Consider the following 18,986-nt stretch of genomic DNA (forward strand, 5'->3'; position numbering starts at 1 on the left):
AACCTTGCCATTGTAGATATTTCTAGTGACAGTTAACTCCGGTAGTTTCATTTGATGGTTTAAGCCCGGAAGCATTTTTAATCGGTGTAAAATCCGGGGTGAAATCCTTGCCAAGTTTTTCTTGGGCGATTCTTACACTTGAACCGTCATACTTTCCTCTATATTAATAGTTTAATGTCAGTGTTTTTGTTGTTGATCAAATTGGCATAAGTGGTACCAAATCGCCTCGCCCGGGATTCAGGTACACTATTCACTCGACAATCATGAAATCCCCAAAATCATGCAAGCTTATTTTTGTGGATTGTGTCAAGAATTGTCGGCGTTCAAAGGAGGACAATGAGGTAAAACGTAGCATGAAATAACTAGTGGCTTGGAACAGGCCTTATAGAACGTGGATAATGGCTGCTTCCCTTTCTTTCTTCTGTTCTGATGTCCACACTAATGCACTTGCGACATCTAACGTCATCTTAAAGCGGGGGAGTCGTCGTCTGCGCATGCTTCAGATGGTCATGTTGGAGTTGTCGTACGGTTTTGATAAGCATGTGCACCGTTAAAATATCACCACAGTGCGTGATGGGTGTTTAGTGTATAATTATACCAATACACAATAAGGCGCCCCCTTCCACCAACCGAACAGCATCGTTTGTTTCAAAGTTTCGAATAACTTTATTAAGCATTACGTAATTAATCATGAAGCAATGATTTTGCAATGGCTTTGTTCAAGAAATTAACTTTCTCGTGGTTCACAGCGAATCACCAAAACACAGTAACACAGTTGAGTTGAAATTGTAGTTCACGTTATTGTGTAAAAAATGGACGAATGTTTGGTTATCTCGGTAGGTGCATTTACCCTTTCTTTCTATAGTACTCGTATATTACCCTCAGAGAACCGAGCCCAAACATCTTCATGCATACCACCGTGACTGCGCCTTTGTTCGGACTCTAAAAATGGGCGCTTCACAACATGTGATGCGTGAGTCAGACTTTAGAACCATGAAACACGTTTATTTGGGGCGCGAAACACATTTTTTTTGAATAACTAGTTTAATAAGCATAAATTTACACCATTTCCGATTCAAAATGGCCGCCAGAAGTGTTGTTTCCATAGAAACGAACACGAGCGCCTTCTTCTTTGACTTGTATTTTCAACATGCTCTTGATGTCATTTATTACTCATCAAAATGTAGTGTTTCTTCTAACTAATAGCGACTACGCTAAAATTCATCAGCGTATTCATGATTCATTAAGTTTTCTCAATTAAAAAAAAAATGGGTAACTGTAACACCCCCGGCTCGCCTGACTCTCTCGTAGAATGTTTTTTTCTCGTGGAACAGCTTGTCTGATTTCAGGGCTTAATAGATGCAGCCTCCACCTCGTAAACGTCAACATATTTCCAAATTGCTGTGTTAAAACCACTACCAACAGCAGCTGGTGATAAATCCTTCTCATCCGCGAAAAAAATAGAACAACTGTGACGCAAAATATAAATGAATTGAAGCTGCCAGTCGGCAATAATCGCCGCGATGCTATCTAAGCTCACGCCTCGAAAATCAATTGTGTGGTCCATGCTGACAATAGCTGTCCCCTTACGTCCGATAATCCTTTTATTATATACTGGGAAAACAAGTCATGTACTCAAACAGAATTTGACATCTTCCCGATTTACTTTGAAACGTCTTCTTAGCTTTAACCCTGCTTTGGTATGAATGTGTATCACCTCAATACGTCCGTTGATTTACCACGTGTGTATTCTTAACCAATAATATTGAGTGAAATGTGTGACGCAATGACAAATGCAAATAAATGTTTTAGCGTAGTGTATAATCACCAGTTTTTGTGTATACTGTTTATTTATTCACGTCTTTTCTTAAATTTGTAATCATTCAAGATTGAACTCATTCAAATAACAAAGTTCATTTAATTGATATCCGGATTAGTCCGGTAATAACGCACCGAGAAGGGGGGGGGGCAATCAAACCACTGGCGTAAACATGCAAGTAAACAACGAACTTGCGAGTTTGCATAAATATTAATAGAAAATTTCAAAGAGGGTGTCAGCCTGAGGGGGGGTCGGGGGGTCATTCGATTTCAACAGGTGGTCGTCTGTTGAACAAGGGATTTTTACACGGAAAATGTTGTTGCTGCGTTAAAGATGTTTTTGCATCATAAGGAGCCATATAGACAAATATACGTTTAAAGACGACCTTGCTGTCGAGCTATAATGTACCACGCGTGAGTCACGTGCGTTCTATATTATAGCAAAGTAGTTGTGCGACCGGGATTCACATGCGTTTTGGAATATGGGCAACTTGAGCAAAATTATGCTGTCACGCTTAATTGCAAGCCTCTACTGCGTACATTTTATTTAAATTACAAGTCAGTACCGCGTGTCTAATTTTAACCAATCATGACAGTGATTTGCTAGCCTGCGCCGCGTGCCAATTGTGAATTATCCAATCATGAGAGTCGCATGTCTAATTTTAAACCAGTGATTGCTAGTTTTTGTCGCGTGTCCAATCATGACAGTGATTTGATGGCCCGTGTCGCGTGTCAATTTTAAATTAACCAATTATGACAGTGATTTGCTAGTTTGTGTCGAGTGTCTACTTTTAATCAATCATTCCAGGGATTTGATAGTCTGTACCACGTGTCTAATTTTAACCAATCATAACGGTGAACTGCTTACGGTATGGTGATAGAAAGTCTGTTCCAGTAGTAGTAGGCTGGGTTTGATTGACACTATCAGGAATGACTTCAACATAAGCATAAATTGTAATATCAAGAGCATTAGAATTTTGCAGAACATCGTTACATCTTTATTACCCTTTGGCTGTTCAGAATTGTTAAAATTCCGTCTATATTATTTCAATACCAGTAAACATAATATAGATCCTTTGCGGTCACTGTATATCTGTTTTTTGTTTTTTTTTTAAAGAAAACAATGTTAAAGCGAGGGAGTCGTCACCTGCGCATGCGTCAGATGGCCATAGCGTGTCATTGTTTACAAACAAGCGTCTACCAATGAACCTTTGGGTTTTTAGCGCGTGTTGTTATCGTCGCTTGGGACTCAATTCCCGCGCGTGTGCAGGTGACGACTCTCCCGCTTTAAATGATACGCAAGAAATAATAATGTAGCGTTTGTTGCCACCGTCTACCATAAATGCACATTTGTTTGTAATACATCATGGAAATTACTCTGCACGTCAATATATATGATATTTATCATGTTGCATGTCACAAAACAAAAATTGGTAAAATGCTAAAAAAAACAACACTAAAATTGCTCAATGACGTTTGCCAAAATGTTATTTTATCTTTTCAACTTAACTCATCTTTGTGACATGAAAAGTAGACATAGCATAATGTATGAATGATCGGTTCATTCGCCAATTATCTCTTGAGTTGAATTCAAAAGATGGGAAGGTCTTGTCAACATATTTAGAATTGTTACTATGATATCATGTCAACCAAAAGTTGAGACAAACCAAACAAATATTATAGGAAGCGTGTTTTTTCGTTATTCTGTACATCGAGTCATGAATAACAAACACTTATAGATACGTAAGAGTGGTCCTAACAGTAAAAGTCACAGATCGTATCACCCCGGGACATACCAGTCACGATCTCGAAAACAGGGCCCCTGAAGACAGACAGACAGACAGCTCAGATATGTCTGGTTAAGTCAGACTTGCGGTTATTTTTAACGTACAGTATAGGGCATAACACTGCAGTGATACTGGCACATATAATTAATACAAGCAAGCCAATTAATACATCGGAGTCTGTGAAAACTGATTATCAGTCAGCATGCAAGATAATATGCAAGCGCAATGAACAAACATTCCGTTTTGCTGATCCATCAAGCCCGAGCTTTGAGGTACAGTGGCAGTTTTACAATGCCACACGGCGTCGTGACGCGAAAAAAAAAAATTTACAACATCAATTCTATTTTCACACCACCCTTGTTCATTGCTGCATCAGCCCGTAAATATAATTTCTCTGAAAAAAATGGTTAGACACGGTAATAATTGTCTATGAATATAGACTCCCTCTCCGTCTTTCGCTGTAATTCTATAATTATAATACAACATTAAAACACAAAGACATGTATAAATAAGGAAGATAACAAATCATGTTTACGATGATTTCATGGTGGTATTTTTTTAATAAACTTAAAGCTGTCAAATAACAATATGTTCGAAATATTTTGATAAATCATTATATGTAGACAAAGTTATATATAAAAAAGAATATCTGTGTGCATTGTGATTTATTCGACAATATGAAACCCGAAAAAGAAAATTAAAGCTAAAACTGAACATTCAATGAAATTGAATCTAAATACGGACAACTGGCTTTAAAATGAACATATTTGTATAAAAACTTAAGATCGACAATCTTATCATGCAAAAATAACATTTTTAATAATTAATGTACTCGGAATAATAACATAAAAGTTCAGCTAAATTTCTTTAAAGAAGCTCAACCATTTTCATACGATTATCCTACACAAATTCTTTAACCGACTTCCCCCATGTTTGAGAAAACTACTGAATTGTTGACTGAATGTCACAGAATTGCGATATATTTCTTTCTGATTGTTTTATATCGAAATATCTTTTACAAATTTTGAAGAAAGTATTCTTGTCTGAAAAGTGTTCGTTCTCTGGGGCGAGGTCGTAAGATGATATTATTCAGACCACACCATCAACTACTACGCGAGTCCGTGCCTATACCTAGATTTTTTGTGTACGCCATTAACTATTGGCGCAAATCCTAGTCTGAGCTGTCGCAGCGAAGAATAAAAAAAAATATTCCTAGAAAGCTGTATAACGCGCTCTCTGCTCCCCCTAAAATTAAATAGCGTAAAAGCGACCCGCCACTTTCAGACTGGTCTCGACCAATCACAGTCAGCGGAGGAACGATGGTAACGCGATGCCTCTCTCTCTCAGGAAAACGGCGCCGGTAATCAACGAATACTTAAACACACTTGGAGTTTATTGTCACGACAAAAAGGAGTTCCCGTGAACGAGGCTCGCCCACGCCCATAGCAAACTTACAAGCCTGACATTTGCATTTGCTCAGTAAGCCTTTATTGTGTAATCGCGTCTAGCGCTTGCGTTGTCATGGAGACGAGACTCATACATGAACGAGGGCAGTTAAGGTCATAGGCTGAAGGTTACGCAACATGCGAAGTCTATTATCCGGCCTTCACCGAGTACAGCGCTTGTATAATCAGGATCAGACAGTTCCCCTAACTCGTGGATAAATCGATGGCTAATGATCACCGTCTAGACTCGTATTAAACGTTAAGTTAAGGAACACGACTCGATAACCAGCCAAGGAAAACAGCGCTGATATCCTCTGGCTTACATCAACGTCAAGCTACCACGAGACAGCTTGATGCCCGATAATTTATGCTTTTATAGTTTCATTTCATACGCTGCTAAACTCTGAATGTAAAAGCTCCAGACTCGTTTGGTTTTCGAAGATAATCGATTTCTTTGTGACAAAGAGCTGTACATTAATTAATTAATTTAACTTGAATGTATTATTTGTAGACGAATTTATGTCAAGTTTGTAATAACTAGATATAGCTCGGACATTGACAGCATTTAAATAACAGAAAAAAAAGTCGAAAATAAAAAACTATTATTATTATTATTATTATTATTATTATTCAGTCTACGTGCAAGAACCGAATACAAAATCTAGAAAAGTTACAAAAAACAACTATGCCAAATTATTAATAATAATATATTTTATTATTATTATTATTATTATTATTATTATTATTATTATTATTATTATTATAAATAACATTGAAAATGAACATGCATGCGCTCAAGTCGCAGACTATGCATAGAGCAGTATGCACAATTCAAGTTTTTTTGAAATAGTCAAGCTTCCTACTCGATATTGACGAATATTTACTGTAATGCGTTTTTATATTTCATTCGTGATTGGAATATTATCGTACTACACGGTTATATTCGGATATACTCGTGACAACCGACCGAGCGTTAGGTGGGCGTTGGCACTCCAAGGCGTTTCAACCAATCACGAAGTTCGTATTGTATTTGAAAATAACGAAATGTATTTAATATCGAAAGACGAAGCGGACTTCAGTAGTTTGTCTGTTATTTATATTATCTTATTGTAGTTTTCATATTTATTAACATTGACAAAAAAAAGATGAAACACATTAATGTTAACAAATGATGATTTAATATATTTTATAAATATATCTTCTAAAACAATCAATATATTCGCGCATTTTTTCAGATTTAAAATAAAAAAAGGTGCACTTTCAAGTTTCTGGCAAGCCACTTGGTGTAGTACAATCGGTCTAGAAGGCAGACATCGCTGAAAACTCCCAGGGAAGGTTTCAACCATTTTCCTGGCGGGGGTTTCAGAATATCGTTCAATTTGTACTGGTTTGGAGTAGTTACTGGAAAATTACTTTTCAGTATGTATATTCGTCAGCATGTATGTCAAGGTTATTTGCCCCCCCCCCCCTGTAGAATTTGTGGAAACGCTGGCACCGGATCTACACCGTGACATCAGCGTCAACTACGTACAATAGAACTATCTTTTAATTACTCCTCTGTCGTCCATGACACGTATTTAGTAGTAAACGTGGTAGGCACGCGGTGTGGGGGATTTCACGTCAAAATCGGGTTATAATCTTTGCAGGTTTCCTGTAATTTTCATTAAATTAGATGCCAGTTTTGTAACAACACTTTTAGTCTTTATGGAGGAACATTTCTAAAAACAATAGTATAAATTTTGTCCCAAACAGTCATCATGTGACATTGTTTACACTGTTGTTATATATTTAGATCATTTACCAAATAGAAATATTTTCGATGTGAACATTGACTTAAGCGCCTTTTATTTGTGTATGATTGTTACTCTTTTACTCCCATGCTGTTTTGGAGAAATATATTCCGCCCTCGCCCCCCCAAAAAACAGTTACTAATAAATATATCATTTAATTTGCTATTTTTTTGTTCTATTTTAAGTTATTCATTGTTTTCAAGTGGGAAATGCCTGGCTGATTTACTAGTTCAATTAGTAAATGGGTTTAGATTTTCATTATTGAATATTTGGAAAAAAAATGAAATGAAATTTTGGAAAAACATTGAACATAGTCAAGTTGATTATAACGGTTTCTGGAAAATTAAATTGACATACATATCACTAAAAATAACTCGATCCTTTGTGATAGATAGTTATGAGCATGCGCATAACGTGTTTCACTCAAATAATAATCAACACAAAAAGCTGAGATAACCTACTTTCCCAAACCTTTGCGACTTTGGTTGAAACCGATGTATAATGTCGACGAGATCCCGCGAGAGTTATTATCTTGGATATTTCGTTTCTTTAAAAGCAATTAAAGACATTTCCATCACTAAACTACTAATTCATAGATCTTAGAGATTCAATTAATGTGTCATTCATCAAACATTCGGATGAAAAGTTTTGGAATAAAATAAAAAAGTAGCATTCAATGTCGTCTGCTGATAATGATTCATTTTACAGTCACTGTGCTAGGGGGTCCAATGACTCATACTCAGCACTGGGGCGTTTTGAATGTAACCTCGACCTAGAATTCTGTGATTGGACTTCACTACCTTTCAAATTACTCAAGTGTAGAATGATGACGTAATGTCTCCATGGCGAGGAACAGGGAATAATGGTAACCACAGATGTCAGTGACGTCTTTATTTGACAAGACTTTTATTCAATACCGTTTTCTTGGCGGAAAATCAAGGTTAAATCAATGGCTTAGTGTTCACTGATAGTCAAAAGAAAAAAAAAACAGTGCGGATAAGTCCATACGTTTTAGGGTCCGCCATTAATATAATCGGGTAATTCACAAACGGAAATTACCAACAAACAAATCATAAACCCAGGAAAACTATGGCCATGGCAGTGAAAACACAAAATTCCTTAAGGGGGTTACCAATTTTAAAACTGAGGACAGAGACTATAGAAATTTTGAATTTGCAGATTTATTTTTGAAAAAAAAATCTCATAGGCCCCACAACATTTTTTTTTTTACATTATGTAGTTGTGATTTTTTTTTTTTCATCCTCGACAATATTTTTTTTAAATCTTCCAGCTTACCCTGGTTTTCAAATGGCGAACCCTTAATCAAGACCATCAGTCTGTTTTCAATACACCCATATTTCAAGTAGAGATGGATTTTTGTCTACCGGAGACTATAAACAGTGACCACATTTTGAAAAAGGTTGGAATACATTTCCTCGGAAAACATTTTGTGATGGAACCGGGGGCGAAAAACTTTTTGGCTAGCCAGTGTGTCCGAACGTGGCAGCCAATTCATCGGTGTGTCGGTGAGAAAAGGACCACCGTACACGGCATATGTACATTGTCGTAAAACCACGGCCTATTTACGGCATCAAAGCTACTATAGCCTACGCAGTAAGGTTTGGTTTGATGCCCTTAGTACAAGTGTGTTCACTTGGGGAAATTTCTGACAAAAGTATGACAACATGAATAGCATAAAATATGTTAATAAATCCAGTATTTTGATGTATTAGGGATACAATTGCCGCAATTTGTTGCATATAAGAATATAGACTGTTGGTGTATGACCTAACATACGTGCTTCATTCCTGGTACGGTGTGTGACGAGCGGTGCCAGGATCTGAGTGAATTTATGGAACCGATAAAATAACCAATAATGTTCACACAAGAGAGATTGCATGTACTTTTTCTTTTCCGTTGATTATCCGGGAATATTACTTGCATGACATTGCAAAATCATTGATATTATACACATTCGACACCATGGAATCAGCGTAATTCCCGTTCGCTGTCCCGGAATGTTAATATTGGAGGTAAACCCTCTGTGCAAGAAGAATATGATCTCCATTCTTATTTCTTCGGAAATGACATGTTGGAAAAGGGGAAGGAGATTTTTTACTATTTGTTAGTACAAAATGATACTAGTAGTTTGTGAAGCGGGTTATGTTATGTATGAACAGTTATATTTAAACATTTTACCGAAATTTTGCTAATAAGGCATATTTTTTCAGTTTTCCTATACCTGCCTCATGTTTAGAAATACTTTCCCCCAAAAAATACGATCCATAGTTGAGAGAAGTTTCGGGAAAAGTAACTCATTTAAACAATGAGTGCAAAGACATAAAGCAAGAAGCAAAGAAAAAAAACATCAATGTCATTCAAACAGGTGGTTTTCCCGTGGGATTTTATGATAGATAGCGATGTATTTCTTCCGGGTCATGGGAATCTTTCACATTCAATGCCGAGTTCGTTCCAGCTGTGGCTTTAAGTCAAGTGTACCTTACTGAGTGAAACAATATGACCATGCGCTGTATTCAGTGGTGCAATGGACCTGTTATTTATTTATGCTTACTATAAACTGGTGCAGAAAAATATAAAACATACTAAATGGCAATGTAACAGAAGATCAGAAAGAAGGTTGTATGTATGCTATATGAAGTCTATGCCCGCATGGGAAGTCACGTGACAACATCCTTGCGTTCGCCAGATAAATACTTAGTTCTATGTATTGCTAATACTGTCTCGTCAAACGCTCATATTCCATTGTAGCTTCAATTGACAAATAAATGAATGAATGAATGAATGAATAAATGAATGAATGAATGAATGAATGAATGAATGAATGAATGAATGAATGAATGAATGAATGAATAAATAAATAAATAAATAAATAAATGAATGAATGAATGAATAAATAAATAAATAAATAAATAAATAAATAAATAAATAAATAAATAAATAAATAAATAAATAAATAAATAAATAAATAAATAAATAAATACAAGATTACAGATCTAATTTTTCGAAGCGGATCACAGAAAAAGTTTGTGTTGTAGTTTGTGTTCTTGTATGTGACTCTCAGTTGTCCCTATTGGAATGATATGGCGGTATACCCGAGACATGATAACACGCTTTAAAGTCTAATACTCATGTAAACAGCTTAAACTATAAGTTGAATGAATGTTTAATATCAGTCTCCATGTCCTGCGGCGAAACCGAATCCTCACAGAGCCTGTGAAATTAAGGAGAGTCTGGTTTGGATCGGAAATGAACTTTGACCTCCCCTGAAACTTCTCACTCGTCAAAACAGGTCAGTTTACCTCGTGCGGCGGTGCCCAAGATTTCATCCCATCTATAACACGTACGTGACACATTCACCATCGGCCGCATAATCGCCGACTTACGGGTTCACCCACTTGAGAACTGGAGAGGAGTGCAGGATCGAATTCTCCCAAGCAGTTTTCAAAAGGCCAACCCATATAATAATACGTATTAGTAACATATTCATTTTCGAGTTGGAGAAAAAATGGTAGCATGTTATCGTGCCAAAAATAAAATGATTAATAATTTTTTTTATCATATATTCTAATCAATTCTATTCTATTCTATTCACATCGAATGTTCATTTATATTATCAAATTCACTCGAATAGTTTTTTGTTTGTTTTTAAACTGAGCAATATGATAATGTTTGCAGGATATCTGATTGTCCAACTGTCTGAGTCCATCTTTGGTCAGAGCGTAGGTGCACAATTGGTTTTAGCTGACGTGTACGCTGAGTGTCAATTGATTTTTCGCTAGGGCTATTATAAAATGTGGCGTACGGTGGCGTGCTGTTGAAATGGAATGCACATTTCCCACAACCCCACCCTACTCAGAACACGGCATTGAGCATTTTTTTTTTGGTACTATACAGACAAGAATTCGCCATTCTACATTTCATACTCGACTCTTCTTTTTTTCAAACGTGTTCTCACTTTCTGATGCGCTTCGCACCCCTCGGCGAAGACTTATCGAAATGATACATCTCTGATGCTATTCCGGGGTATTATAGCCATTCACTCGCAAATGTAATAGTTATTTGCGTCTGTATATAGTGAAATTATTACAATCCATATTATTTTTACTATTCAAGTTGTCCAAAACGAATCATCATGATTTTTTGTCAAACGTCAATGGTGCCTTTTCATGATGTGACCTGTAACTGGTATTCAAACCGGGCTTATAAATATATCATTCTAAGCTGGTTGGGTGTCACGACAACGATTTTTCCGGTGAATAGTCAAAGTATTTGAATGCAACAACCAGCTGGGTAATTCCTGTGGTTTAAGTCACATTTTCACATGAACATGTTTTTTTAAATCGCCGCAATGGGCACAGAATTTTGCGGTAAATTAGAGCTCGATAAAGCGGCAGCGAAAAGTTGCGTGTGAACCGCCTCTACTCCGAGAGCAGCCAATGCTCACACGAACTACGCGGTGAGATCAACCAGAGATTTGATTTCATTTGATACACGCAAAACAAGTTCGCCACGTTTAAAGCCACACTGCTTAGGAGACTCTAAAATGCACAAAATGACATATAATCCTGTAAATGCAACAGTTTTCCAGCAAATAAAAAAAACAAAACAAATTTACTATGTAAATTTATGTGAATGAAAATCCACGGTATTGGGTCAGGGGTTAGAAGACAGACATTTTTATCGCTTTAGCCGATGGCCAAATGAGGTCGGTCTTCGAAGAATAAGTGGCCGAGTGGATGGGGTCGTATACCAAGATACACCGCCAACGATGAAACGGACACCTGTCTGTTGATTTACACTGTACCTATGTTAGTAGGTAAGTTCAATTTTAAAGGAGAAAGGCAGTAAGAGCTCACTGAACCCGAACGTTACCCGATCACATAGCCTTGTTATACGCACAAGACGGCAGACAAACCGAGTTGAATCTCAGTTCACGGACTCCTTCGGTCATATTCGGGTCACGCGTCTGGTGGGACTGCCGTTCTAACACCTGTTTTATGATTGTCGCGTTCGATTTACTTTACGCCTCGTCTTTTGCACTCGTGATAATGAAATATTTTATGGGTTTCTTCATATTAATTTTGCCTCAATGATGCGGGGGGTGGATCGCGTCGCCAAAGTTGTAGGTCGTCTTTTAATTTGCATGTTTAAAACAAAATACCGCCCAGATAGTGTTACACTAGTCAGTACCTATATACAAAATTTACAAAACACGAAGTTGTCAATTTGCATGTTCCGACTCACTAAGTGCACCGTTCAATCAAAGACATTATCAATTTTTCTAAAGTCTTTGTTTCAATGTTGTTGACGACTTTTTTTCAACGTTATTTGATGGTTTCAAACCTACTGTCGCCCCCAATTAAACTATGCATTGTTCTGTTATTACTTATCAGTGGATGTTTTGAACTGAATACTATGGCGGGAAGGGGGTGGGTGGGTACCATGATATTTTTGATCACATATTCTTTGCGCGAAGCTAGTAATCACATCATGTGTACTAGTATTTGAGCTGTTTTGAGAATTCACTAAGATCTCTCCACGTGGCTGCCGTTTCTCGTATTGCTTAACAATGCACATTGTTTACACTTTCAGGCACTTCAACTGTTCAAAAAAAAATCATTTTCCAAATATGGATACAATTACAATAATTATTAATACGTCATATATGCAGATATTGAATACTTAGTTAGTTTGTGCGTTATTTATTTGCTCCGTCGTCGACATGTCGATGTTACATGTATAAGTATATAAATATTTTAACAATATTAAAATCATGATAGCAGTGAAGCGTTGGGGTGGACACGCGGTGTCTCTTCCGTCACCCAGTTTAGATTTGAAAATCTGGTTCTTACAAAGATTGCCAAATTGCTATAGTATAATTTAATGTACGGTACAATATCGCATATAAATGTAATGCAAATTAATGCGGCGTACGGACCAAGGGAATAATACAACATGTCGTGCAATTAATGCCCCAGATTTGCTCGCCCGCTTTTAAAATATACAAGTACGTCCAAGTATATGTTTTGTTAGTGCTGAGTATCTTACGAAAGAAAACGCGATTGATTTCACACTAGTAGAAAAATACTGCCTTACTCATGATATCACGACACATTTCCTAAACTCCCGGATATTAAATGGTTCACCCTAACCCAACGCTTCAAAAACTTTGCAATGTCAGAACAACGTGAAGGCCGCGCCAGATCGTTCTACTTCAGTGTAAGGGGCGATGGCTTAATAACGGGGCGATAAAGAAAAACTTCGCCTATCTGTAGACTGGATATCAGAAGTTCATTAATCGCAATTATTATTGTAATTTTTGTTAAAGAATATTTTGTTGTTGAACAGAAATGTAGTATTTATGATAAGTTTATAGTTACTGCGCGGAGCCGTCCATATCAGCCCCCCCCCCCGTATTACGATTTGAGTGCGTCGACAGTCAAAGCCAAAACGCGTACAGCTATACGACCAATCATTTCTATCTTTTGTAATTAGATGTTCCCCACCGTCTGAGTAGATGAGAGCTTTGTTACGCAATGGCAGCGTAGAGGTTCGTCTCGAGTTCAAAGTATTCAGTCATGCATTGAACGACCGCCAGATATAGTTGTTGCCTCGCTTCATGTCATCGGCTCATGAACACATGCAGTGACGAGACAAAACTGCGAAAAATATCATACACACTGTTTCAAGTTCGCTCTGCTAAAAAATAATGTTTAGGATCATCGTGAACGGAGGCGGGAATCTCGCGACATCAATGTGGACACAGCAAGCAACGCTTCCGCCCCAGCTTATTATGCCGGCAACTTTAACAAGTAGGTTTTTATTTTGTTGTAGTTTTCTTCGAGATGTCGAGGTCTGAATTTGTGTGCAATTTTGAAGGCGAAACGTTCCGATCCGACTCAATCAACTTTTAATAATTCAAATTTTGATCGTGTTTATATATATAATATTATTATATATTTTTTTGCATAAGGTTAATAGGCAAATTCATTCGTCGTCCCGAACCATTTAGTAGTAGGGTAAAATGGGCATGTTATATCGTAAACTGTTTGTTATTCTCAAGTTTGGCGTGACCATGGTCTTGGCACGGCAGTCACGTTCGATCTTAGAAGTGTTCACTCGCTGTAGTAATAGTATTGTGTAGAGTCAAGTTTCTAAATGTGCCAGTGTGTTTCACCCTCTAATATCGACTTCTATTCTAATGCGCTGAGCAAGTGGTGATGATGATATTTGCACGGTGTCTTTAATACCGTTCAAATCAGGACTCACTCTTGGTTGAATAAATTGTGTAGCTAAACTGGTCATCAACGCACTTTTTTTGTCACGAAATTCCAGCCTACCATGCTTCCATCACCAATCAATGTACCTTTCCAGGCAGTAATTGAAAAAGGAGAAATAAATGTAGAAATCACTTGAAATTATTGAGTGAGTTGCAAACATTTAAGCCACTTCTTATCCAATGTAGTTGAGTCCTTTATAAACACTCAGGGGGTTACCATTAGAAAAACGGGGGTGGGGGTGGGGTGGGGTGTAATGTGCACAGAGAAAAAAATCTACAAAGAAAATTACAGGGAAAAAATATATTTATAAAAATAAATTCTACACATACTTGAAAGTGGGAAAAAATTGTTTTTTTTTTTGTTTACAGCATTTTCTATGTGAAAAAAATTAGCTCAAACTAGGTGAAGGAAGAGAATTATTTGCAGTAGTTTTACCCAAAAGTTTCTGATGGTCAATTCCTTAGTTCCAACAATTTTTTGTATCCAGTAGAGCAAGCAGTTGAATTTGTCCCACCAAAATGTATCCAGTATAACCGTATACAGGAGTCTTGTCCAGATCTGTTCTGGCCAGAAATTCACTGATGAATTGATTCAAGCAAATGCAAGCGTGTCTATGCCAAAAATACTTTTAGAAAAAGTCAGGAGGAAATTCGAGACGACGGTGGTACTTTATCGGCTATGTTCAAACCTAGAAAGTATTGTTGAATTTCCATACAACTGAGTAACGCATGGTTTAGTTTTAGTGCAACCAGTATGCCCGCTAACATGACTTATTTTGTAGGGATCCGGAGTCAAAAGGAATCCTCAAAAGTCAAGTTGAGTCGACCTCATTGACTTGCTGGGGAGGTTGGTCTTTAGAAAGAAAAAAAAAGTTGTATGTGGCCATATAGGTGAAAAAAATGTTGTTGTCCCTAATTTACTTTGTTTTTATACTTAGTTTGTTTATATACTATAAATTTCATTGCTAAACAAATTATCCTCATTGTATCTTTAAATAATAGCGTACATAACATATATAGAGGCATGGAATCCCAGAGATTGAGTGCTTTCTCTTTAAATTACAAATGGTTTTTCATTCAAAACAAAAAAATTAATTATGCTCTTAAAAGCAGCTTAGTATCGTGGAGACATGTTTCATAACTTGTTCTATTTGAAGTGAGAGCGCTTACATTTACTTCAAGTAATGTTCACATCTTGCAACTGAGTTTGAATTTCATGTAAACAAACTATTTTATAATTGTATAAGTCTCATTGGAGAACTGGGCCCTCTAACGGAACTGATATTGTAGATTTTCCGAGTCAAAATGGAATCCCAAAAAATCAAGTTATGTTAGCTTGTTGGCTGCATGGGAAAGAGGTCTTCCAGAAAAAATGCAAAAATACTGATGTGGGAGGGAACTCCTGAATTCACAAACTAAAATGTTGCTGCCTTTTACATTTATTTTGTTGTGAATTTAATTTTTTCAAATTTAATAACTATATTTTCAAACTTAATATAATAAGAAGATATTTTTTAAGATCACGGTATCAATTGATGATTTTCAGATGTATCAATGAATTAGTATAATAATTGAGAACTCCAATAAGTAGGCATATTTTAGTTTTCTTTTGTAGATATGAGTGACCCCTATTAAAACTTTAATTCTTTGAATCTGCTCGATAACATACGGATACTAGATGCGGTACTCAACAAGATTGAAGTGCATGTAATTCTTGGCAGATAATATAGTACCAATCATCTATTACTGGTTTTTTCATGAATACCACAAAGTATTCATAGAGGTTGATGCAGTCCAGTAATGCTTGAAATATTCGCAAGATTGTTCTCATTGTCAGATGTATATTTCCCTAATATTTTTCTTTGTTCAGATGAGGAAAATATGGGTGATGCAAGAGTCATATCACGATTATTCGAAGACGAGTAGTGATATGGCACTATGTCATAAATATTTGTTACCAGCTGAACGAAGAAAAGTATTCGGGAATAAAAATATTATATAACATGTACAAGCTTTTATGTTTCGTGTTTCGTACAACTTAAAACCACCTTGTCTCGTAGCCCCATCCAGTGTTGCATACATCATCACTATGGGAATCAACATGCTCCCAGGGACTCAACGAAGAGTTTCAGTGCAATGGAGAATCACTGGGATACTATTTATTCATAGTGTTGTGATTAATAACGCATCTCCTGCTAAAAGCTCCACGTATGTGCAAAACGAAACGGAAAGACGATGTGTTAAAAGTAATTCCTGACAAAATATTTTCATGTTCTATTTTTCAGTCATCACATTTCAAAGGCATTGACTATTATTTTGGTTCAAGCTGGAAGCTTGATGCAAATAGTTTGGTCTTTACAGAACTAATGACATAGACATAGGTTTCAGTGATGTAGCAGCCAACCAGAGTTTTGAGCTGTATTTTCTGTTTAGGCCAGACTTTTTTTATTCCTTGTTTCTTGAGTTTTTATAAGGCAATTTTTTTGAGGAGGGCGAAAAAAAAATAAGATTAATTCTTTTTTTCCAGTAGATTTGTGTGATTCTCAAAGAATTGTAAGTGAGATCATTGATCGGACAGAAGAAATGAAATAAAATTTTATTCCATGTGTAACCTTGTTTCTCATCTGTGCGAGACTTTGGTACTTTGATCATAAAATGCAACTTGGATTTGTTATGCGGCGGGCAGTAAAAAAAATGAAGATAAAAATAATATTTTTTTAGCATTTTTTTGTACTTACAAGTCGGCGGGTGCGAGAAATTACGCTGAAATAAAATTGTATTTTCATTTCATTTTCGGCTCCTGTTCATACAGAGGGTCCGTGAAACAAGGGATAATAAAAGTCTGGCCTTAACAGGAATAACTTAGCTTGTGCACGTGATAGTAGTTGTTATTAGCTATACAAGGCACATGAATGCTTTCAATCACCACCTTCAGGCAATGCAATGTAACTTTATGGCAACTTCAAACCATACTAGGGGTAAACCATTCAAAGTTGGGGGTCAAAAAACTTATTAAAATTTCTGTTAGGGATGAAGAAAAAGAAAATATTTCTCTGCTTTATTATTGCAGCAATATAAAATGACGATACAGCGAAGGAGTTGTCCATTGCTGTGAATAACCTATCACCCCCTCAGATATTAAATGGGTAAGCCCTTACCCCATTTACTAAATAGAAGAGTCGTGAACTTTCATTACCCCATACCCTGCAAGTTCAGTGTTGACTGGTTTTCTAATGACTCTATAATCATTCCTGAAGTTGTTGGCAGCTGGTATTGTCGTTGTGTGTTGGTGGGCGTGTTTAGATTCTTTCAACCAAAGACATCTGTTTGTAGCCTCTGTCTTGGCTTGGAGTATAGCACTTTTTTTTTTTTTAATCCTCTCGTGAATTATTTTTAATCAGGCTGATGTTTTCTGTTCATTGCTTCATTATTTTATCTATATGCGTTGAAAAAATGCTTTGTTTTTATCATCTGGGAATTAGCATCTTAGATAGTGTTTGATAATTTTTGTACAATTGTTTTTCTCACCAATATTATGGTGCTACAGCATATTTTTATATATTGTTCTATGATTTTCTTGATAATTTTGGATCAAACAAACATATTTTACAGATTTGGATCAAAATTTTGGAAATAATATGAAAAAAAAACAAAATAGGTCTATATTGTGAATGGTGAAAATTGTTGACTTTGGCGCTGAAAGGGTCCAGACATTCATACTACCCTCGCTCCGTATGTGTAGTCTGTTCCTGCTGTATATAACACCAATTTTGTCCCAAGACAATACTCTCTTATTTTGAGTCTGCAACTACTGATGCAAAGATTCCAGACACTTGCATGTCTGTCTACCAGCCAGAGCGGTTACTGCTAGTTTTCAAACTTAAACCAAACAGCATTATAGCATGTCCGACACAAATGCCTGAAGTAATTATCTCTGTGGTCGCTGCCACCGCAAACACAAGTGTGTGAAATATTTTAGAGATACAAAAGTGTGAAGAAGAGGGAAAAAAGAAAGAGAGATTATGGAGGGTGAGTGAGAAAGATAGGAGAATGAGAAAGGAGAAGGGAGAGAGTGAGAAAGAGGGAGTGAGAAAAAGCTTGAGAGAGGAGAGGGAGAAAAGGGGAGAGGAAAACGAGAGAGGGAGAGAGAAAAAAGGGAGGGAAAGAGTGAGAAAGAAATGAGGGAGAGTGAAAAAGGAGGGAGGGAGAATGAGAAAAGAATTTGGGAGAGTGAACGGGGAGGGGGAGAGTGAAAAAGGAGAAGGAAGTTTGAGAAAGGAGGGAGGGAGAGAGTGAGAAAACAGTGAGGGATAGTGAGAAAGGAGGGAGGAAGAGAGTGAGAAAACTGAGGGATAGTGAGAAAGGAGAGGGAGAGAGTAAGAAAACTGAAAGATAGTGAGAAAGTAGAGGGAGAGAGTGAGAAAACAGTGAGGGATAGTGAGAAAGGAGAGGGAGGGAGTGAGAAAACAGTGAAAGATAGTGAGAAAGGAGAGGGAGAGAGTGAGAAAACAGTGAAATATAGTGAGAAAGGAGAGGGAGAGAGTGAGAAAACAGTGAAAAATAGTGAGAAAGGAGAGGGAGAGAGTGAGAAAACTGAAAGATAGTGAGAAAGGAGAGGGAGAGAGTGAGAAAACAGTGAAGGATAGTGAGAAAGGGAGAGGGAGAGAGTGAGAAAACAGTGAAGGATAGTGAGAAAGGAGAGGGAGAGAGTGAGAAAACAGTGAAGGATAGTGAGAAAGGAGGGAGGGAGTGAGAAAACAGTGAAGGATAGTGAGAAAGGAGAGGGAGTGAGTGAGAGTGAGAAAACAGTGAAGGATAGTGAGAAAGGAGGGAGGGAGTGAGAAAA

The 18,986-nt window shown here is 36.9% G+C and overlaps 1 protein-coding gene across 2 annotated transcripts in view; it reads left to right on the forward strand.

Moving 5' to 3' along the window:
- LOC100370992 (nuclear receptor subfamily 6 group A member 1-like) overlaps positions 1–18,986 on the forward strand; it is a 126,412-nt gene that overhangs the window by 29,534 nt on the left and 77,892 nt on the right. Inside the window, exon 1 of one of the 2 annotated variants that reach the window (XM_085492134.1) lies at positions 11,134–11,677. The exons of the other annotated variant lie outside the window; for it this stretch is intronic. Coding sequence (XP_085348260.1) covers positions 11,668–11,677 — 10 coding nt within the window. The 5' untranslated portion in view covers positions 11,134–11,667. Of the gene's footprint in view, positions 1–11,133; positions 11,678–18,986 lie in introns of those variants that run through there. 2 annotated transcript variants of the gene reach the window in all.

Source organism: Saccoglossus kowalevskii, chromosome 17, assembly GCF_978046115.1.
Source record: "Saccoglossus kowalevskii chromosome 17, keSacKowa6.1, whole genome shotgun sequence".
NCBI classification, from domain to species: domain Eukaryota; kingdom Metazoa; phylum Hemichordata; class Enteropneusta; family Harrimaniidae; genus Saccoglossus; species Saccoglossus kowalevskii.